Source organism: Cebus imitator, unplaced genomic scaffold (genome assembly GCF_001604975.1).
Source record: "Cebus imitator isolate Cc_AM_T3 unplaced genomic scaffold, Cebus_imitator-1.0 Scaffold45, whole genome shotgun sequence".
NCBI lineage: Eukaryota > Metazoa > Chordata > Mammalia > Primates > Cebidae > Cebus > Cebus imitator.
Genome location: NW_016107360.1, coordinates 13994021 through 14017317, shown reverse-complemented (window position 1 = coordinate 14017317; position 23297 = coordinate 13994021). Strand labels below are relative to the sequence as shown.

Here is a 23297-nt window from a genome sequence, read left to right as displayed (position 1 = left end):
CCCAGGCCACAGCAGTTTATATGTGTGGCTGTTGTGTGTGTGTGTGTATCTGTGTTTGTATGTGGTGATGTGTCCTAGACATGCACAAGCACACACACATGCAGGCATGCACACAGCCATTTTTCCGAAGGTAACATCCATGCTGCCAAGAGAACTGACTGAAAGAGAGCAGGGGGGCATTATTTATGCTATGCCCTGTGCCAGCTCCATCACACAACCAGAATTCTGTGTGGCGTGCACCTTCCAGGGTCTCTTTTGCCGTCTTTCTTACTCTGTCCCCTCCTTGGGTCTGTCAGAGATAGTCCAAAGATTTTTCAGTAAGGTAGAACTTCAGAAAAAACTAAAAACAAACCCAAATTAAAACGCCCTTTCTTTCCTGGAGGCTGCTTCTCAGATCACGGTAGAGAAAGAAGGCAAGCTTCTCTCCGCTCAGCTAGATGGCTCCTCGTACCCTTTCTCAGAATGCTGCCTGTTCGCCTCACTTATTATTGCTAAAAGAGTCCTCTCAAACGTTCAAAACAAAGAAAGTCTGTTTTGATGTCTCTTTACTGTAAATAGAGGAATTTGCAGCTTGTAAATGGCTGCTAGTTTTGCTAAAATAGCTACTAAAACATGCAGTTGTGTGTCTCTTGGCACCCACCCACCTATCACCCACACTGACCACCCACCACCCACCGTAAGATGGCTTGGGAAACGTTTGCTAAGTAAAAGCACAGTCCCCGGGTGTCCCCAGGCCCCAACCTCTGCCTGGCTGAAGTGCCTCTCCATTCTTTCCAGGTCCATATTCAAGCCTTTCATCTTTGTTGATGACATAAAGCTTGTCCCCAAAACACAGTCTCCCTGTTTTGGGGATGATGACCCTGCCAAAAAGGAGCCTCGGTTCCAGGAGAAACCAGACCGCCGGCATGAGCTGTACAAAGCCCACGAGTGGGCACGCGCCGTCATCGAAAGTGACCAGGTGAGCTTGCATGAGGGTCCCGAAAGTGGGCGAGGACTGCAAGGAAGGAGACAGGGAAGCAAATGACAAGCTAGACCTTCCCCTCCTCTGCAGTGTGGCCAGGCTCCTTCCAAAGGCCAGGTTCCTGAGCCCTTCCTTGAAGGTTGGTGTTAATTTTCCTGCCATGTCTCTTGAAACAAAATAAAACAAAGTGTCTCCTTCTCATGCAATTCTGGAACTTAGCAGACTGAGTTTCTTACTTAACATTTACTGTTTACGCAGGAATAATAGGAATTTGCAGTACGGTAGGGATAACTATTACCTGCTGTGTAAAATTCTTTATGTACTTTTGGGGGTAAAAAGTTGTATTTGCTGGCAAAATTTTATTTAAAGATACAATCATATGTTGTTTCAAAAAATAATTATTCACAAAAGTTCTAGAGATGGTTAGTTACATAACATTGTGAATGAGCTTAATGCACTGCACTGTACATTTTAAAGCTTTTAAATGGTAAATTTTATCTTATAATACATATGTTTTACCATAGTACAAACATAGTTTTAGAAACGATTCTTGTATAACTAGGCTTTTTTTTTTTTTTTAAGTATTTTTAGTAGAGACAGGGTTTTACCATGTTGGCCAGGCTGGTCTTAAACTCCTGAGCTCTAGTGATTTGCCTGCCTCAGTCTCCCAAAGTGCTGGAATTGCAGGCATCGTATTCCTCATATTCCTAGTTTTAAAAAAGAAACCATAATCCTTCAAAGTGTAGCTCTGCCCAACTCCACACCTTTGGCCCAGTGTGCCCACAGCAGCCACTACTGATGAACTTTATATAAAATTCAATCCTATATTTTGCTGAAGAGAGGAAGAAAGAACATGTTTGTTAGACACTCATTGGCTTTCCCCAAGCATTTATGTAACCACTTTTAATAGGTCCAAATTGGCCCGAAGGAAAGGGAGACCTTTTGTATAAATTGGTGCTGCTGACTGTGTGAGCCTCTTGCATGTGACATGGTGGACTATATAGAAAGGATATTAAGATGGAAACCCAAGCAATAAATCCAAGTGAATTCCGAAGGCATCTCTGAGAAGGGCTGTCTCACTTGTCGGAGAGCTTGTCCTTCTCTTCCACAGAAGTGACCATTTGACATGTAAAGGTCACAGCTATTTTACATCTCTCCTTCCTGCCAGCGTGAAAAAGCCTGCCAGAAAATTGCAAGCATGAATGGTGCTGCTGCATTAAACTGTGTTTTCTCCAGGGCTGTCCACATTAGTTCCTGACAGTGCTTCTGTTCTTGGTGGATGACCGTAAGCCCCAAGTAGATGAGAGCTGTCACTGTGTGGTGTATGGTGTTGTGGATATTTGGTTAATTAGGATGAAGAGGTAGAAAGGGCTGCGTGTTCAGAGATGAGGCTGCTGAGGCTGCTGGGTTTTGAAATCTAGAAATGACTCTCGCATGGAGTCCCATGATGCTGCATGAAGCAGGGTTGGGCGGGTGGTGAGAGCAGCTTCTCCGTTCTGGGATGGGTGAGGCAAATGAAAGCTTTCACTGTCATCTACCATAAATGAGTGAGTCTCATGGAAGAAGTGAACTCACCATCTCAGAAAAAGAGTGCACAGGGGAGAGACATGGCAACTGTTTATTCATTGATCCTTTTTTTTTTTTCATTCAATGAACATTTCTTGAGTGCCCTCCGAGTCACTGGCCCCAGTTCCCGTCCAAGGGGCCACAGCCATAGAGGCGAGCCAGCACAAGGCGGGGACAGCACCCACGGCAGGGGGAACGGTGTAGCACTGTGCGAGGAAGAGGAAAGGGCTTTGCAAGGAGGCTGAAGATGGGTGCACGTCAACCAAGTGCTGAGGAAGGGATGGCTCTCCAGAGGGCAGGGTCACCTGTGCAGGGCGAGACGGCATCAGAGGCTGGAGGGCGGCAGCTAATTCAGTCCAGCTGAGGAGTACGGAGATGCAGGAGTACGGAGAATGCAGGGCAAGCGGTCTTGGATGTCAGAAGGGCCTTCCCTCAGTGTCATTCTGGGGTCTGGACTTTGTCCTGAAGGCAGCAGGGAGCTGTGCAAGTGTTCTAAGCAGGGCAGTGGCATAACCACGCTGGCATTCTAGAACAATCCCTGCGGCATTCATGTGAGAAACAGAGTGTGGGGAGGCTGGGCCTTGAGCAGGAAGCCAGCTGCTCCCTGGAGGCTTTCAGTGTCCACTGCAGTGCCCCCCACTATTTTGCTGACACCTAAAGCGGTGGTGTCCTTCCTCAGGAGCAAGGTCGCAAGCTGAGGAGCACCATGCTGGAGCTGGAGAAGCAAGGCCTGGAAGCCATGGAGGAAATCCTGACCAGCTCCGAGCCCCTGGACCCCGCTGAAGTGGGGGACCTTTTCTATGACTGTGTTGACACGGAGATTAAGTTCTTTAAGTGAAGTAAACGTTCCCTTTCCCCTTCTTATTTAAGACTTCCCACCTTACTAATAACCAGCAAAACAAACCGCTCTCCTGTTTGAGTAAAATGAGAATGTTAAGATGTGGCCTCCTTTTCTGAAGCCAGATCCAAGCTGTTACCTTGTGTTCCGCCTTGAATCTATCTCACAGCGTCCCCTTCTGCAATGTAGGTCTCCTTTCTGTGCAGCGTAACCTGTATCCCATTGCCTGTTGTTCGGCTGTGTGACTAATTGTGGATTTTAAGCTGCTGTTACTGTATTTCAGTGGCAATGGACACATTAGCCTTTTACCAGAGGACCAGAGTTCATCAAGCCTTGAAAGGCAGGCTCCACAGTGCCAAGTTGGTGGGAAAAGCAAATTCTTTTGAAGTCTTAGTCTTTCTCTCAGTAGTGGTTTCTTTCAGGTTAACAGGAGGCATTTGTGCACACACCGGGCTCTTGTGTGTGTTGTTGAGGGGGAACTTCCCTGGCCTCCTGTGTGTGTGTGCCTGTAGTACACAGTGTCTCCACAGGTGTCTTCTGAGGGACAGACCAACGGGAAGGAATAAAGGGGCTCCTCTCCAGCCCTGGCTCCTTCCTACATCCTGGGCTCTGGAAGAACTGGTCTTCTCGTTTTCCGTGCGCTGTGCTTACGTGTAGTGTACTTCCATGTACAGGAGAGTTGATCATTTGTTAGCTAGAACCTATTCATTTCTGAGATTTAGAGACAGCCATGCTGGTGGCCTTCTGAATCACTGCCTGGATCTCTCAAGAGGGAGCTCTCACTACACAGCAGCACAGCCACCCCAGGATTCCTTGTGTAGAAATGATTCTCAGTCTAGTTACCAGCATCTAGTCTAGGAGTAATTGAATGGCCCTATGGCACAGTTCTACCCCACAGAGCTGTGAACCTCTCAGCTAGTGAGGGAAAGAAAAGGAGGAACTCTGACTACTTAGATTCTAGTTAAGTAGTTGGAATCCTAGCAGTCACTACATTATCTCAGCAGAGAGACTTTAATTAAACTGATTTGTTTCCAGTGTCGGGTTCACTTGAAGGATTTGACTTATCAGAGCATACAAAGCATGCAAGGAAGACCAGATGGGCTTAGCATTGGGAAGACAGAGGGCAAGGAGGCGACAGATGGATATGTATTTCTCTGCAGGATACCAGTTCAGGCTCCACTCTTCCTGCCAAGCCCATGACATCCTACAAACCCGAATACAAAGCAGCCGACTTCCCTGGGTCTTCCCCCCATTCCTCACATGTCACATGTCCCAGGATTTGCCTTCATTCAGGCGACTAGCTGCATTGGGCACATGGTAGTGGTGGTGGGGAGCTTACTGCCACCTGTTCAAACTCTCAGCCACTCCTGAAATGGGCAGAGATGATGAACAGTAGTGTGCGTCAATACAGCAGCTAGTGGGAGGGCACCAGTTGAGCCTAATCCTGCCTCATCATTCTTGCCAAGAATCTGCAAGTGGAAATATTGTGAATATCAGCAGTCTTGGAAGTGACAGGGTTAATAACTCCTTCCCAGAAGCTGTATCATGAGATTCAGAGGGGACTCGGCCCCTGTTACATGGATGTGAACACTGAGGATCAGAGGTTTTATCAGAACACATCTGTTTTCTACCAGCTCTCCAAGAGCATGAGTATAGGAGTGCCATGAGCTTTTTGCTCGGCAGTTCTTTAAACTCTGTATATAAAATCATTAACCATACATTGTGGGAGATGAGAAGACGATTTCAGCTGACAGAGTTAATGGCAACCAATAATGGTGGCATGTAGTTACTAAGAGCTTTGTGCAGGTTTGGTCTGGGCTTTCACTGCCGGTGAATTTAGAGTATCCTGTTAGGTGGGGCGGCTATTCTAAAAGTGTCTTGCTATCACGGTTAGGGTAGGAGGAGAATGTGAGGTTCGAGGATGATGTAGGTACCTCTCCCCTCCCAAGTCCATGTTCCCAGTGGCTATGTAAAGCAAGATGATGCAGAAAGCTGCTCTAAAATTTCACTGCGTGATTTCACCTTCGCCTACTATGCAAATGTCTCATCAGACCTGATGTGTCTGAGATAACCAAGGTGATTCAGGATTTGGTCAAAAGAAGTCTAGTAAGAATTAATGACATAGAAGCCTCCTTTCATTTCTATGGGCCAAACAAAGGTCATGGATAACCCTGCCCGCTTTATGTCATTACCCAGTGGGAAACACAATGGCTACGTCTGTTAGGGGACATTGACCTTGACTGAGCATCTTAAAGAAGGGCAACCCTAATTGAGAGTTGTCTTGGCTAACATGGTCCACCACAATTGTGATGTCCCAGTCCTACCACTAGAGGGCATGGCACAGCCTGGCAAAAGTTAAAAGGGGCGTGGCGGCTCCCGTCGGGCTTGGAGGTGGTCTGTAACCGCAGTGGACAGCTGTGCATTGGGATGGGAAGAGAAAGACAAGAAGAGAGCAGAGAATCTGCTGATGTGGCTGCGCTTACTTTTAGTGACTTTATGTACTTACATTAACAGCTGGAAATAGGTTGTGGGGTTTTGAGCAGATTGTTACAGTGGGGACTCTTCATTTTTAAATGTTCCTAACAGATTTTGCTTTGGAAAAATGCTTATTACATGAATAATTTGTTGACCAGGGATTGCTTTTATGAAGGCAGTATGGGGAAAATGAATATTCAAGATGAAATACAAAAATCATGTTTAAAGGTCACAGTGTATAAGTAGCTTCCTAGGAGACCCTTTGTGTATCTTTTAGGACTGGGGTGGGGGCTGTGCATGCTTGTGTAGAAAGAAGCTGTGGCCAGAAAGGATAGACTCTCTCCCCCACCTCCTTGCCCCATAACCAAACATAAGCTAGTTAGTCTTGTCTAATAGATGAGATTTACCATAGGTGAAGATAGCCCTCATATTCAAGGGCAGAAGCTCTGGCAGGAGTACATTAGCAAAGCAGAAACAGTACGCTTTCATTCTTGGAGGTGCTTTGAAACTTTAGGTAGAATAAAGATATAATCAAAATTATGGTGATTCCTTAGTGCCCAATAACATAAGACTCGGTGTTATTAGAATGAGTCTTTCTTATTAACTAACAGAGCAGGTATATGCTCATTAGATCTTAGCTGTGGGGTTCCTTTACTATTGGGTAAATAATTCGGTGTAAAAAATAATTACCAACCAGGCAAATCACTTTGTTTCCTAACTGGGGTCATCCCACATTGGTACAGGTGTTATACAGCTCTGGCTGGTTCAGCAGGGAAGCCAGTTTGTCTGTCATGAAACCACTAACTGCATTCCTGACTGAAGAGCCATCTGTCGTTTATTGAGGAAGGCCTTCAACTGAGCTCTCAGCCTTAGGAAGGAAGCACGTGGAGTAGGGAGGGAGGGGCCCCCTCACTGGCCATGTTCCTCAGAGGGCCAGGAGCAGCAGGTCATGTGCACGTGCTGTCACAGCACAAGCTTACGCTTCCCGTAGCCGTGGCTTTTCATTCTGCACAGTCCCAGGTCCCAGCTCCTCTCTTATGGTTTCTGTCGTATGTGCTTTATCTAATTGACTCCAAACATCCTGAAATGTCACCTGCAGATTTCTCGTGGGAACCAATATGTACATGTTTGCAGTCATGTTGTGAGAATTTAAATGTGTTAGATGGAAAATGCTATTGGCAGGGAATAATTAAAAAAAAAAAAGAGAGAGAAAATCACTCTGTTCCCTGCAGTGGGAACTGACCATGTAGTCTTAACAGTCTTTTGTACAAATATCTACAAAGCAGATAATATCCCTATCCAGTGCTTGCCCTTGGAATTGTCTAAATGCATCAAGCATACAATAAAAAAAAATACTGAAATTAACAGCCAGTAGAGTGGCCTCTTATGTTTTGTGTCTCATGAATAAATGGGGACCTCGGTCACAACATAGAAAATGTATGAGAAGAGATTTATTTTTCTGGCTAGAATCTTTATAAGACGGTCAGTTCAGTAGTTTTTTGCGTTATGTAATGTTCTGTGGATAAATTCAGTCTTTAAATACAAAATCACAATGAAGTACCACCTCAGACCCATCAGGATAGCTACTATAAAAAATAAAAATAAAAAATAAAACCACAACCAGAAAATAACAAATGTGGGTGAGGATATGGAGAAAGTGGAACCCTTATGCCCTGTTGGTGGGAATGTAAAACAGTGCATCCATTGTGGGACACCGTATGGAGCTGCTCAAAAAATTAAAAACAGGACTACTCTATAATCGGGCAATCCCACTTCTGGGTATACACAAAAGAGTTGAAAGTAGGGTCTGGAAGAGACGCTGCACACCCGTGTTCATAGCAGCACTATTCACAGAAGAAACTCAAGTATCCACAGGTGGAAGAATGAAGAAACAAAGTGTGTTATATTCATACCATGGAATATTATTCATTCTTAAAAATGGAAGCAGATTCTGACACATGCTACAACATGGATGAACCTTAAGGATGTTATGCTCTGTGAAATAAACCAGTCAGAAATGTCATATGGTTTCGTTTCTATGAGGTACCTAGAGCAGCCAAAATCATAGAGACAGAAATCAGAAGGGTAGTTGCTAGATGCCGGAGGCAGGGGAGAAATTGGGAGTTATTGTTTAATGAGTATAGAGTTTAGAAAGTTTTGCAAGATGAGATATGGAGCGGGACGGTGGTGATGGTTGTAAACAGTGTGAATGCGCTCAACACTAATGAATTAAATGCTAAAAATGGTTAGGGTGATAGACTTTATGTATATGATACCACAGTTTTTAATAAAAGAAATAGAAACGTTACTAGAATAGAAGTTTAGCTCATCAGAGTGGCTGGTACTCTCTATTCCAGGCATCTAGATTCCAAGGCGTTAGCAACGCCACAACAGAAGAGGATGCCACTTAGAGAAAAAGCCAGGTTCCTCCACTCCTGTGACCCGGAAATGCCAGCTTGCTTTCTGTGACTCTCTCTCCACTGTGACAGGCAAAACGCAACCGAATGTCTTTCTCGTGAAGGTAGGACTTAGACACCTGCAATGAGTCACCTATGTCAAGGTCAGAGTAGATGACTGCCCTGTTGACAAGGAACTGCTAATTCTGAAATTTTGTTCCCAGCTCTCTTTTCTTAAACATTATACCCTACTGCAAAGCTCTGGGTGACAGAGCATGTATTCTTTTGCCAGGCTTGATATCACAAAGTACCACAAACTGGACAGCGTAACCAGGAGAAATTTCCTAGCTCACAGCTCTGGAGCCCAGACATCCCAGGAATAAGACATCCACAGGGCTGGTTCCTCCCGGGGGCTGTGAGAGAGAAAGTGTGGCATGTCTCTCGCCCACCTTCTGGTGGCTTGCCGGCAATCTTCAGCACTTTGTGGCCCAAAGAGGCAGGATCCCAATGATCTCTGCCTTCATCTTCACGTGGGGTTCTTCCCGTGTATATGTCTGTGTCCAATGTCCTCCTTTTATAAGGACACAGTCATATTGCAAGGGGCCCACACTGATCCAGTATGACCTCATCTTAATCTTAACAAGTGATATCTGCAACAGTGCTATTTCTTTTTTCTTTCTTTCTTTTTTTTTTAGACAAAGTCTCACTCTGTCACCAGGCTGGAGTGCAGTGGCGCGATCTCGGCTCACTGCAACTTCCACCTCCTGGGTTCAAGTGTTTCTCCTGCCTCAGCCTCCCGAGTAACTGGGACTACAGGCTCCTGCCACCATGCCCAGCTAATTTTTGTATTTTTAGTAGAGATGAGGTTTCACTGTGCTGGCCAGATGGTCTTGGATCCCTTGACCTTGTGATCTGCCTGCCTCGGCCTCCCAAACTACTGGGATTACATGCATGAGCCACCTTGCCTGGCCGCAGTGGCCCTAGTTCTAAATAAGGTCACATTCTGAGATACTGGGGGTTAGGACTTCAACATGTGGATTTTGTGGGGACACAATTCAACCCATAGCAGAAGGGGTGGATGAAGGATGCCAAAGCCTCCCCGGGGCACTGAGAATTTGGAGCTTGCTTCTGGAGTCCACAGCCCTTCCCATTAAGTTGCTCCCTCTCTGGGAACCACATCCCCTACACTTAACTCCATAAAAAGTGCCTACACTTCTAGCTACTTCACCACTGTCACACTCTATGTGACTCTGAAGTTCATCATCCACTTTGTAGATTATCTTCAGCTCTTGCCTTTTCTTCTGCACCCAGACTGGCCCTTTTGGCCATGAAAGTGCTAATTGATACCTCCACTAGTAAGACAGCGATAAAATGGCCCCTTATCTAATTCTAATGCAAAGTGTGTAGTAACCGGCATTGAAATTAGTTTCTAGATGAGATTTATTTCAGGAACATCTATGAATTTTAATGACTGCTCTCACATTGTTATCGAGCAGCAGAGTTAGTGAAGTGTGGTCTGAGCAGCTCAGCAAATATTGAATGGAGTGGCTGGGAGGCAGCCAGCAGAGCCCTGTTTGTGACAGAGCATGGAATCAGCAAACTGGCTGCTCCCCGGGAGGAGGGTGTGCAGTTACTGGCTCTGTTGTGATCAAGGGTTGTATTACATCACTGAATCTTCACCAATATATACTCAGGTACATATTTATGCTCCCCTTTGACAGATGAGGAAGCTGAGGCACAGATTCTAAGAGGCAAAACAGATTCAGATCCTGGTTTGCCTTCTAAGCACTAGTTCTGAGATAGCTTGCCTAGCAGATCAATCTTACCTCCCCTCCCTGAGCCCTGTCCCCAAAGGTCCACCTTAACACACTACAGGGGAGTTCAAAATGATTCTGTTCCTACAGGAGGCTTTTTTGAGGGGTTTGCTGAGTGGGGAGTGGGGGCTAAGTGCATGTAGGATGCAGGTTGTTACATTTCAACACAATTTAGCAGAATTTATAAGCAATGCACTGCCCATTCTATGTTAATCAAACTGAATATAGTGTTACCTATTTTTTAAAAAATGCATCTGAAAAAGTTTTTTTCTCTGCTTGGTTTTTCCAAATACCAGTTAAGCTAATTAGCTCAAGAAAGAAAGGCCCTGTTTCTAACACAGTATATTACAGTAAGCACTGTATCCATCTAAATATCCCTTTATTTTCTTGTCATTCTTAGAACTTCAACTTCTCCTGATCCTTAAAAATGTTTGGCTTAGATTGGTCCTGGTGACCACTGATGGGTTTTAACAAGGAAACGACGGGAAGCATTTCCACTTACCAACGTTTATTAAGTACAGAGAAATGAATTGGCAGAGGAGGACATCAATAAAAATAAAACGTGTAAAACATGGGGGGAAGTCACAGACTGCAGTGTCAGTGAGAATATGTGACAATGGTGGGGACTCTGTGACTCACATGTCTCTAAGTATGAGTTTACAGTCAAGGGGTTAAACCTTTACACCACCAAAGGAACTGCACCAGCATGAGCTTGAAGTGTTGTGAATTCAGTGATAGGTCTCAAGGAGAGATGGGATGCCACATTCCTGAGATTTCTCCCTAGTTGCCATTTTTGGTTTCTGCTTGTTCCTCCCCTCTGTCCTTTGTTTTTACTTATTTATTTGTTTTTTGAGACAGGATCTTGTTCCGTTGCCCAGGTTCAGCACAGTGGCGTGATCTCAGCTCACTGCAACCTCTGCCTCCCAGGTTCAAGCCATTCTTGTGCCTCAGCCTCCGAGTTGCTGGATTACAGGTGTGCGCCACCATGCCTGGCTAATTTTTTGTATTTGATTAGAGAGTTTCACCATGTTGGCCAGGCTGGTCTTGGGCTCCTGACCTCAAGTGATCCACCACCCTCGACCTCCCAAAGTGCTGGGATTACAGGCATGAGCCACTGCTCTGGGCCTCCTCTGTCCTTAAATAGTGTTATTTTAATTTCCATCCCAGCCATAGGGGACATGAATGTGTAAACACCTCAACAGGGCAGGCAGTCTACTCTGAAGGTAGAATTGCCTTTGTCTAGGGTCTTCTTAATCAGGATCATTACAACTTTTCTAATTATCTTACACAACCGTGAGGGTGGTGGAGTGGACACTGTTATAATAATAAAGAAATTCTGGCTTTTTGGAAATCTTCCAGAACCAATAAAACAAATCAGTTATGCCCAGAGCTGATGACCTGCGAAAACTTCTTTTCTATTGATTTAGCTGTTACAGTTTTGGCTTGATTCATTCCCCAGAGAAGGGAATTAGACTCTGGCTCACTTGCTTCCATCTGGAACAAGAAAGCACAGCACTGCTGCAGGACACTACCTGGGTCGTTACTCCCGACAACAGGGAGGCAGATGCAGTCATGTTTGCCCACACCCTGCTGCCTGGCTACCTTTCTGGATGGTTTGGTTTGGACACAGTATCCTTCAGGGCAGAACGTGTGTGTGGGTTGTTGCAAAGCAAATTTCTTTTTTGCTGGTTTCCCTCCCCTTCCTGCCTGATTTCTTTTAAAGGGCAGCTATTTTGAGCACAGCCCAGGGATCAGTCTGTTTCCTTCTATTTTCTCTCCTTCCTCTGTCACAGCCTTCTCTGACCAAGGATGGGGAGCATCAGGGGTCAGGCAGCAAGCGAAAACACATTTCTGCTCCCCACAGGATCAAGAAGAGGGTGTGAACAGCAGTCCCATCCTGGCCTGACCTTTTTCATATTCAGAGTGGCTGAGCTTGCACATGTCCCCCCCACAGACAGGTACCCACCACAGGGAACGAATGGGGAGTTGTCAGGCAAGGTTCTCCTTTAGCTTAGGAGGGAGCTAGGTTTTGCCTGATGGGTGGCTCCAAGGATCCTAAGATGGAGGGGTGGGCAATGGGGCACCAGGTATTTGCGGCAGGTGTTTCACAAGATGTTTCATTCGATACTTTTTCATGTTATATTTTCCATGGAAATCCACATGTGAAGCAAGGGCACAAGGATAGACCTCTGAGACAGAATTGGTAGTTTGGCATAATGATGAGTTGTATATGTTTTTAATCTGTAGGGAAGAAATTCCAAAATCTCATAAAGCTGGCTACTGGAATGGGACTGGGAACTTGGAGAGAAAAGGAGGAAGGTGACAGAGACTCAGGCCCTAGGGCCACTGTAAACAGTAGGAGCATTGGCTACTTGGAGGATTATTCAGTTACAAAAGGGGCCCTGTGGTCGGCATTGGAGGGGCCAACCCCACTCTTGCCTTTACTTTGTAATATATTTACATTAGGCAGCAAAAGAAAAAACAAATCCCTGTACTGCAAAACGGAAGCGAGACGTGGCATCTCGTTCCCTGGAGGCTGTGCGGCACGGTCTGGGTGTGGGGGACACACTCCTTCCTCTGAGTTGCATCATTGATAAGGCATTATTTGGTTTGATTTTGCAGTTGGTGTGATGAGAATATAAAATCATGCCAATAAGAAGCCGTTGTGGATATTTAAAACTTTGGGGCTACCTGCAAACTGAGGACTCTCTACAGAGGGTTCAGAATCTAGGAAGGGCCAGCCCGCAAGCATATTCACAGTCATGGAGTGGGCACTACGTGGAGGGACAGGGCTCCATCTGTGCTGACAGACGAATGCCAAGATGCAGTTTAAAAAAACGGAAAAATGAGGGGTGTTTTAAAAAATATTACTGAAATAAAAGTCAATTAAAATACTGCTTTAAAGCCCGTGCAAACCACATATTTACAATAAATAAATTCTCAATTCCAAGCCTGTATGCCAACTGAATTACAGCTTGAGCATGGGGTGAGCAGGGTCTGACATGTTGTTCTGCAACCTGGAACTCCAGGACCTTGGCTTCATCTGTCTTCTCACCGGAGAGTCTTTAGCGATAACTGTGGAAACACGACAGAACATTACCAGGTGGACTTAGAAGTCTCTTGCACACGAAAGCCCTCCTTCCTCACTCCCCCAGTCATACAGGCTGGGCACCACAGCTTCTCATTCATGCAAGGCTATCAATGTTGGGAAGATGCTTATGCAAAGAGCTGATTTTCACCCAACGGGCTGTGGGTGGAAACAGGATGAAATGGGATCTGTAGTTGATGGTATGTGGGGACCTAATGCTGTCTTGTAAACATTTATAGAACCAATCATCAGCAATTCACTTGACAGGAAGCTCAGAGAAAGCAAAAAATTTGCTGGAGATCCGAAGTTTCAAGACAATGGAAAAGCAAGAAACAGATCCAGACATTCAAACTTCCATCCCGGGGCTCCCAACCATGTATTGACCATGGTATCCATAAAGAATAGTACTCCCTGGGGCATTGTTTACAATGTCCAGAACTCGGTGATTTCCCTGGATGATTTTTTTTGTTTTGTTTTGAGACAGAGTCTTGCTCTGTTGCCCAGGCTGGAGTGCAGTGGCGTGATCTCAGCTCACTGCAACCTCTACCTCCCAGGTTCAAGCAATTCTGCCTCAGCCTCCCGAATTGCTGGGACTACAGGTGTGTGCCACCACACCTGGCTAATTTTTTGTGTTTTTAGTAGAGACGAGGTTTCATCATGTTAGCCAGGATGGTCTCGATCTCCTGACCTCCTGATCCACCCGCCTCAGCCTCCCAAAGTGCTGGGATTACAGTAGTGAACCACCGTGCCTGGCTGGATGACTGTTTTGTGTCTCACTGCAGTGAAAATGAATTAAGATGGTATCTAGTGAGACATAAAGAAGATCTTCTTGACTGTGGAATGCCCAAAGGAGACTTGACAATCCAACTTGATGAAACTGTTGCAGGCAGAGATCAAAACCACCAGATTCAGGTGATGTGCATGCCTGCCATGAGGCGGGGGACCAGATCCTGGCACACTGACACGGCCTTGCCACATGGGTAGTGAGGAGGATTCTTATCCCTGGAGATTCTAACATGCCAGGAAAAGCAGTGAGGCATTATGGAAGAAGCACTGGACAAGAGGTCAGAAGGTCTGGGCACTGTGACATTGTGCAAGTTCTTCAAATTTCGAGAGCAGTTTTTTCTTCTATAAAGTGGCATTAAAGGTCTCTCGCCAGCATAACAGGGTTATTAAAAGGATCAGATGAGATAACATATGCAACCTAACTGAAAAATGTAAAGAGCCATATGAATATGAAGGAACATGATTATAACTATTTTCCTGATCACAGGAATAATATAGTCATTGTACAAAACTTGGAAATTGCATAAATGCAAAAAGAAGAAAGTAAAAATCAGCCATAGTCTTCTAGAATGAATACCTATTAACACTTTTTCTCCATTTTTATTATGGTAAAATATAAACAGCATAACATTTACACTAGTAACCATTTTTAAGTGTACAGTTTAGGGGTACTAAATACATTCATAAGGTTGTGCAACCAATCATCAGTACCCATTTTTGTTTTAACTCTTTTCATCTTGTTAAACTGAAACTCTGTACCCACTAAACAGTACCTCTCAATTTTCTTTTTCCCTCTAATCTCTGGCAAGCCCTAGTCTACTTTCTGTCTCTACTCCTGTAAGTACTTATGTAAGTGGAGGCATATAGTATTTGTCTTTCTGTGAGTGGCTTATTTCACTTAGAATAATGTTCTCAAAGTTCATCCATGTTGAAGCACATTTGAGAACTTCCTACTTTTTAAGCTGGATAATACTCCACTGTACATGTATATATCACATTTTATTTATCCATTCATCCATCTATGATACTTGAGTTGCTTCTACATTTTATTTTATTTTATTTTTCCAAATTCTGGTCAGACAGGTAATGTGCCGAGGCTGTAACAAGGTTCAGAGGGTGGCAAATCTCACACATGCACATGAATACCCAATCACCATGCTCATGAACTACAAAAGAATCCACAGTTGCTTCTACATTTTAGCTGTTGTAAATAATGCTCCAATGAACATGGGCATACAAATATCTCTTCCAGGCTCTGCTTTAGATTCTTTTGTGTACATACCCAGAAGTGGAAGTGCCAGATCGTATGGTAATTCTCTTTTTGATTGTTTGTGGAATTGCCATACTGTTTTCCACAGTAGTCGTACCATTTCACATTGGTAATTCTCTTTGATTTTTTGCAGAACTGCCATGCTGTTTTCCACAGCAGTCGTACCATTTCATATTCTCACCAACAGTGCATAAAGGTCCCATTTTCTCCATATCTTTGCCAACACTTGCTATTTTGTTTTGTTTTGATAGCAGCCATCATGATGTGTATGAGGTGGTATCTCATTTTAATTTTGATTTGTATTTCTCTCATGATCAGTGATCTGAGCAACTTTTCCTATGCTCCTTGGCCATTTGTATATCTTCTTTGGAGAAATGTCTATTCAAGTCCTTTGCTCATTTTAAAATTAGGTTATTTGTTTTCTTCTTGTTGAGTTTTACAAGTTCTCTATGTAGTGTGGATATTAATCTCCTATCAGATATACAATGTGCAAATATCTCCTCCCATTCTGTGGGTTGCCTTTTCTTTTTTACATTGTCTTTTGATATGCAAATTTTAAAGAATTTCATGAAGTCCAGTTTATTTTTTTTTCTGTTGCCTATGCCTTTAGTGTCATATCTAAGAAATTAATGTCAAATCCAAATTCATGAAGCTTTTGCCCTGTGTTTTCTCCTAAGAGTTTCACAGTTTCAGGTCCTAAATTTAGGTCTTTGACTCATTTTGAGGTAATTTTTGTATATAGTATTAGTAGGGGTCCAACTTCATTCTTTTATGTGGGGATATACGGTGCTCCTAGTATCATTTGTTGAAAATACTATCCCTTCCCCGTTGAATGGTTGGCACCCTTGTTAAAATCATTTGACCATATATGCAAGGGTTTATTTATTTTTGTTCTCATTATTTATTGCTTTTTATTCTACCCCATTGGTCTATACATCTCTCTGTAAACCAGTACCACACTGTTTTGATTACCATAGTTTTGAAATAAGAAGTGTGAGTCCCCTAGATTTATTCTTCTTTTTCAAGATTATTGTGGCTATCTCTAGGAGTTCCTTGAGATTCCATATGAATTTTAGGATGGGTTTTTCTATTTTTACAGAAACTGTAATCGAGCTTTTGGTAGAGATTACACTGAATCTGTAGATTGCTTTGGGTAGTATTGACATCTTAACAATATTAAGTCTTCTAACCCATGAACATGGGATGTGTTTGCATTTATTTATTTATTTAATTTATTTCAGCAATGTTTTATAGTTTTCATTATACAACTCTTTCCATCCTTTGACTTTCAAGCTATGTGTCTTTAAAGATAAACTGAGTCTCTTGTAAACAGCATACTGTTGGATCAGATTTTTAAAAATCCATTCTGCCAATCTCTGTCTTTTGATTGGAAAGTTTAATCCATTTACATTTGAAATAATTAATGACGAGGGATTTACTCTGTCATTTTGCTACTTGTTTTCTATACAGCTTTTTTGTACCTCATATCCTCACTTTCTTTTGTGTTTAGTTGACTTTTTTGTAGTGAAATGTTTAAATTTATTTCTCATTTCATTATGTATATATTCTATAGCTATTTTCTTTGTAGTTACCATGGTGTCTTAGTCTTTTCAGGTTGCTGTAATGAAGTACCTTACACTGAGTAATCTATGAAGACAGCAGAAATTTATTTCTTAAATTTGTAGAGGCTGGGAAGCTCAAGATCAAGGCACCAGCAGACAAGGTGTCTTGTGAGGGCTCACTGTCTGCTTCAAAGATGGTGCCTTCAAACTGCATTTTCACATGGTGAAAGAGGTGAACAAGCTCCCTTAAGCCTATTTTATAAGGGCACTAATCTCATTCATGAGGGCTCTGCCCTCATGATTTATCACCTCCCCAAAGACCCAACCTTTTAATACTGTCACATTAGGGATTAGGCTTTGGCATATAAATTTTGAGGGACACAAACATTCGAGCCATAGCACAGCTAATTTTTGTATTTTTAGTAGAGACGGGGCTTCACCATGTTGGCCAGGATGGTCTTGATCTCCTGACCTCACGATCTGCCCACCTTGGCCTCCCAAAGTGCTGGGATTACAGGCATAAGTCACCGCACCTGTTCTGAATTATGTTTTATAAATGTTATTCAGGTTTTCTCACAGACTGTCATAACCAAGGAAGAATGGGAAGTGATTGGCATGATTGCTGTGGAATGTCAGAGTTGCTAAACTTGCTTCTATATGTAGTGGTAATTCCAGGGAAGCCCCCTTTTGTCACACTTGAGATTTTGAAATTACGACTGTTTCATTCTGGCTTGAAACAAAGGTACACCAAATGGCTTTCCCTGAGGAAAAGGAGTCTGAGGAAGACTACAAAGCTGTTAGGGAAAAAGCATACCCTTACCATTTCTGTGCCCCTGAGGAGAATTCCTGGTTATACATTCAGAGACATGAGGGATGTGTTACCTGAGAATTTCTGCCTCTGATGTCATCAGAGCTCTGCCCGACTGCTTCAGCTTGGAGCCAGGGACCAGGTGTACGGCCTGAAGGAAACAAGAACAGTTTCACCATCTATTGGCCCAGGGACTGGCTGTGCATGCTTCACAGAGAAACTTTCTCTAAACCAGCACCGAAAGCAATGAAACCTTCAGGATCCTGGCCCTAGACTGTGTGTTTCCACCACTCCCATCTTCCGTGTCACAGACCATGGATGCAGAAGAGTCATGTCTAATACACTGTGAAAAGAATAAATTATTAAGGCCTGTCATCTAAATGCATGTTAGAACTTCTCTACCAAAACATACCATCTCCAGGCATGCTCATCAGTCCATTATCCACAATGTGCTCAGTAATACTAGGGCTGGCTAAAAAAGTGAAAGATAAGTAACTGCTGGCATAAATCAGGCCTGCCATCCATGAGGATCTAAACATTCTCTCAAGTGTATTGTGTTTAAGTATTATACAAGTTACTTACGAATATGTTCTCATAGTTAAGAATTCAAAGAATAAAGAAGATAATGGGGAAAAAAAAAAAAAACAACCCAAAGTTGTTCTTCTTATTCCTCCCCAATCCCATTTTTCTGTCCCAGAGTCACCATGGTTAAAAGTTTGGTGTTTATCCTTCCAATTTTTTTTTCTTTTTGGTATTTACATACATACATCTGTGTATGTACAGATACATATTTTGGTTGGTCTACCCAAGTTTAAATTCCCATCCCCAGGTGTTCACAACTCTCCCTTCAGCTGGCTATTCGAAATGGTGTTTCCTCTGCTGCACTGGCAGAAGACTTTCTATTCTGTGTCTGTCATGAACTAGGCATTAAATAATAATGTCCCAAAGTCTCCAGAACAATACAAATTGCTATGCTATTTAAAAAGCAACATGAAATACATGAAAGTTCATTATAGATTATTTATAATAGTGAACAAGTACAATTAATAATCTGTGTTCAACATAGGTTTTTAGATAATATAGGGTTCAGTATTACATGATAGAGTACTAAGCACCTGTTTTTTTTATTATTTTATTTTTGAGACAAGGTCTCCCTCTGTCTCTCAGGCTGGAATGCAGTGGTATGATCATGACTCACTGTAGCCTCAACCTTCCGGACTCAGGTGATCCTTCCACTTCAGCCTCCTGAGTGGCTGGGACCATACATGTCCATCACCACACTCAGCTAACTTATAAAATTTTTTGTAGAGACAGGGTCTCACTATGTTGCCCAAGCTGGTCTCAAGCTCCTGGACTCGAGTGATGCTCCCACTTCTTTCGCCTCCCAAAGTGCTAGGATTACAGGCACAAGCTACTGAGCCCTGCAAGAAACTGAATATTTACAAAGACTCATTTTGCAGAGATGAATTTGTATAAATAGAATTATTTATATTTAAAAAATATTTAAAAAATTAAATATTTAAAAAAATCAACTGCGAAATACATAGTAATATTCTGAAATGTTTCCTTCTAAGTGGTAGAATCACCATTAAAAAAAAAAAATCTCTCTCTCTCTCTTTTTTTTGGAGACAGTCTTGCCCCAGGCTGTGGCACGGTGGTGCTATCTCAACGCACTGCAATCTCTGCCTTCCTGGTTCAAGCAATTCTCATGCCTCAGCCTCCCAAGAAGCTGGGACTACAGGTGCTTGCCACCATGCCTGGCTAATTTTTTTGATATTTTTAATAGAGATGAGGTTTCGCCATGTTGGCCAGGCTTGTCTCAAACTCCTGGGCTCAAGTGAACCTCCCACCTTGGCCTCCCAAAGTGTTGGGATTATAGACGCGAGTCACTGTGCCTGGTCAAAAAATTCTCTTTAGAAACATTTTTCAATTTTCTACAACATATATAAGTCATTATAAAAATTTTTTAAGGTAAGGTACAATTTTTTTAACTGGACTATCATGTAGAAATATCTCTAAAACTTATAGCATATCAGTCAAATGGGCACTGTAATTTTCATTAAAACTTTTTAAATTAATGAGTGCACTTGTTCTAGAATAAATATATTTTGGAGCAAAAGCTATAGTAAGTGCTAGATTTTTAGTCAGTTTATTAACTGAGAAAAAAAAAAAGAAGAAAAGAAAAACACGAATACACAACCCCTTGTCTAATTCCATGTGAAAGGTAGCCCTAGAAATTATTGTTCTTAGATTTAAGAAACTCTTGTCCACTACAGAAAGGCCTTTTAGCCAGAGTTCTACAAGCTTGACTTTATTCACATTTGGGCTGCATAATTCCCTACGTGGGAGTGGTCCTGTGTGTTGCAGGATGTTTACCAGCATCCCCAGTCTCTGCCTACTAGATGCCAGTAGCACACCCCAGTGTCACACGAATGGACACTTGTAACAACCAAAAAATGACCCCCCACATTGCCAGATGTCCCCTGGGAGGCAAAATTTCCCATTTGGGAACCATTAGGCAATAAAATAGGCTTCACCATAGGTCAGCAATTCCCACCGGTTTTCTTTCTTTTTTTGAGACAGGGTCTGGAGTGCAGTGGCATGATCTCAGCTCACTGCAACCTCTGCCTCCCAGGCTCAAGCAATCCTCTCACCTTAGCCTCCCCATGGCTGGGACTACAGGTGCGCACCACCACACCTAGCTAATTGTTCATATTTTTGGTAGTACAAAATGGAGTTTAAAATAGAAAAACAGAAACATGGGGTTTTGCCATTTTGGCCAGGCTGGTCTCAAACTCCTGAGCTCAGGCGTTCCGCTCACGTCTGCCTCCTAAAGTGTTGTGATTCCAAGCGTGAGCCATCACACCTAGGCTTTCTCACTGTTTTTCATAAATATGACAAGAAACAATACCGGAGGGGTTAAAAGGTAATCAATTTTTCTCCCTAACACAGAAAGGCAAACTCTTGTCTTGTTAAAAAAAAAAAAAAAAAAATCACTGCTGCTAGAAATGAGTGGCCAGGACTTAGTCAGGGCTTGTCAAAGTGCTTTTAATCCAAATATCTCCTTAAAGGGATTTTCCCTTATGAGATGCAACCAGAATCTCAGAATTCAAAAAGCAGAGCAATTCTGCTGAAGAACTCCTTCACACGGGCTGCCTTCCCACACAAGGGCTTTGCAGATTCTCCGAATCAGGGGTTTTCACTCTTGGGACACAGGAGAAATATCGTTTACTGCTCTCCTCAATCTCAAGCTCCTACTGCACGTAAGAGCAGGCTGAGTGGACACTGCTTCTATCTCCTGTCCACAGACAGCTCCTCTTCCCTCCCATTCATATAGCTGTGGGTACAAAAGCGGTGGAAATTGCTGCTCCATCTAGGGCAGCCTGATACGAAGGACTCCTCTGAACTGCAGGGTGCAGAGAAGAAAAGTCTGTGCTTGGGCTAAGTGACCAGAGGCCTGGGGGCCAAGCTGGCTTCCAACCTTATTTTTTGTCATTTATAAACCAAGCAAGCTTTATCTTTTTCCAGGCACATGAACAAAGAGATGTGTTCATGTCAGAAAATAAATCCATTTTGTAGCCAAGCAACAAGAGGATTGGACAATGTCCAGAAAGGATGTATAAACTTGGCTGGCTGTGGAAGCAGGGTCTGAGAGCCTCTGCAGAATAACTACCAACCCCGGGTTGCAATTCCTGCGAGCCAGGGAGAGGGGCTTGAAGCAGACCTAACTGTCAGCTCTGGGCCAGCATGGTCTGACTAAGCTATGCACTACCCTGGCATCAGAGTGGAGAGGCAGCGCAATGTCTCTATTAATTTGACTGCTCTAGGTACCTCATATAAGTGGAATTATATTTTTATGACAGCTCTCTCCTTTTTCCTTCCATTGCATACTGACTCCTCAATTTTTGTTATACTTCACACTTCAGAGTCATCTTTGACTTCTCTCTTCTACTCCTGCATCCAGCTTACCCTGAAATGCATCTAGAATCTGATCTCTCTCACCTCCTCTGCCACACCCACTCTGCCCTAAGTGCCACTGTCATTCCTCACCCTAATTGTTGCTGGAACCTGCTAACAGGCTCCACTGCTTCACACTGCAGCCCAAGTGATTTGTCTGCTGCCAAGCCCAGTCGCTACCCTCTGCTCAGAATCCTCCAGGGGATCCCCATCACCCCAAGTCAATTGGAAATTCCTGTCATGGCTCATAAGACCTACGTGAACTGCCTCCCTCTGCTTTCGCCACTTTCCTTCTACTTCATTATGCTCTGACAACACCTGCAATGTCCAGAACATTCCAAGCACACTTTTGCTTCTGGGCTTAGCATTTGCTGTTCCTTTGATATCTAGTTCTGAGTGATAACCACTTTTAATACTTTGGTGTACATATTTCTGGCCTTTTCTCTCTTTATTTGATCAACTTATTTTCTATCTAAATACACAAACTATTTTTACAAAATTCAGATTTTATTTTATGTACTTTTTTGTATATTTTCTCCAAATATCCACATGACTGTCTCCCTACTTCTTGTGGATCTTTGATCAAATGGTACCTGTCTTAGCTCAGTATTATTCACAAAAGTTAAGAGGTGGAAGCAGCCCAAGTGTACATCAATGGATTAATGGATAACAGAATGTGGTACATCCATACAATGGAATACTATTCAGCCTGAAAAAGAAAAAAAAAATTGAATGTGCTACAATATAGATGAATTTGGAGGACATAAGTAAAATAAACTAGGCTTAAAAAGACTAATACTATATATAATTACACTTATATGAAGTACCTAGAGCAGTCAAATTAATAGAGACAGAGAGGAGAAGGGTACTGCCAGGGGCTCGGGGAAGAGGAGGATGGGGAGTTGTTCAGGACTTGGGATATAAACACAATTATGTTTGAAATGTGAATTTTTCAAGCATATGTGACGTACTTCTTTTTTTTTTTTAATTTATTTTTATTTTTGAAATGGAGTCACTCTCTGTTGCCCAGGCTGGAGTGGGCAATCTCAGCTCACTGCGACCTCCGCCTCCCAGGTTCAAGTGATTCTCCTGCCCCAGGCTCCTGCGTAGCTGGGATTACAGGCGTGTGCCACTACATCCAGCCAATTTTTATATTTTTAGTAGAGATGGGGTTACACCATGTTGGTCAGGCTGGTCTCAAACTCCTGACCTTGTGATCTGCCCGCCTCGGCCTCCCAAAGTGCTGGGATTACAGGCATGAGCCGCCACGCCTGGCCTGTACTTGTTTATCTAAATCTCTGCAGAGGGTAAGGGCCTCAGTGAGTATCTATTGATATGAAGATGATATCATTCTATCTACCATCATTATGTTAACAACTATTTGTGATCTTTGCATTTTTCCCAAAATTCCTACTGACGGTTTTTGTTCACTTTCCTTTTATTGTTGTAAAATACACATAACATAAAATTCACCATTAGTGACATTTATTACATTCACAGTGTTGTGTAACCATCACTTTTATATAGTTTCAAAATGTTTCACCCCAAAAGGAAAACTTAAAAAAAATTTTTTTTTTGGGACAGGGTCTTGCTCTCGCACCCAGGCTGGAGTGCAGTGGCACCATTTCGGCTCACTGCCACCTCCACCTCCTGGGCTCAAGCAATCCTCCCACGTCAGCCTCCCAGGTAGCTGGGACTACAGGCATGCACCGCCATACTTGGCTAATTTTTGTATTTTTTTATAGTGATGGGGTTTCACCATGCTGCCCAGGCTGG

At 43.2% G+C, this 23297-nt stretch overlaps 2 protein-coding genes and 1 non-coding gene across 4 annotated transcripts in view; 1 reads left to right on the top strand and 2 right to left on the bottom strand.

Moving 5' to 3' along the window:
• SCRN1 (secernin 1) overlaps positions 1 to 7205 on the top strand; it is a 68281-nt gene extending 61076 nt beyond the window's left edge. The window contains exons 8-9 of one of the 2 annotated variants that reach the window (XM_037737937.1): positions 778 to 958; positions 3207 to 7205. In XM_037737937.1, the coding sequence (XP_037593865.1) occupies positions 778 to 958; positions 3207 to 3365 (340 nt within the window). In that variant the 3' untranslated portion in view covers positions 3366 to 7205. The remainder of the gene's footprint in view (positions 1 to 777; positions 959 to 3206) is intronic. The other variant, XM_017527083.2, reaches the window with a different exon arrangement.
• A 3331-nt stretch (positions 7206 to 10536) lies between these two features.
• WIPF3 (WAS/WASL interacting protein family member 3) overlaps positions 10537 to 23297 on the bottom strand; it is a 34721-nt gene continuing 21960 nt past the window's right edge. The window contains exons 7-8 of the mRNA XM_037737970.1: positions 17639 to 17715; positions 10537 to 13125 (exon numbers count right to left, since the gene is read on the bottom strand). Coding sequence (XP_037593898.1) covers positions 13102 to 13125; positions 17639 to 17715 — 101 coding nt within the window. The 3' untranslated portion in view covers positions 10537 to 13101. The remainder of the gene's footprint in view (positions 13126 to 17638; positions 17716 to 23297) is intronic.
• LOC119470976 lies at positions 14998 to 15102 on the bottom strand. Its single transcript, XR_005199960.1, has one exon. It is a non-coding gene; the product is annotated as a small nucleolar RNA U13 (small nucleolar RNA).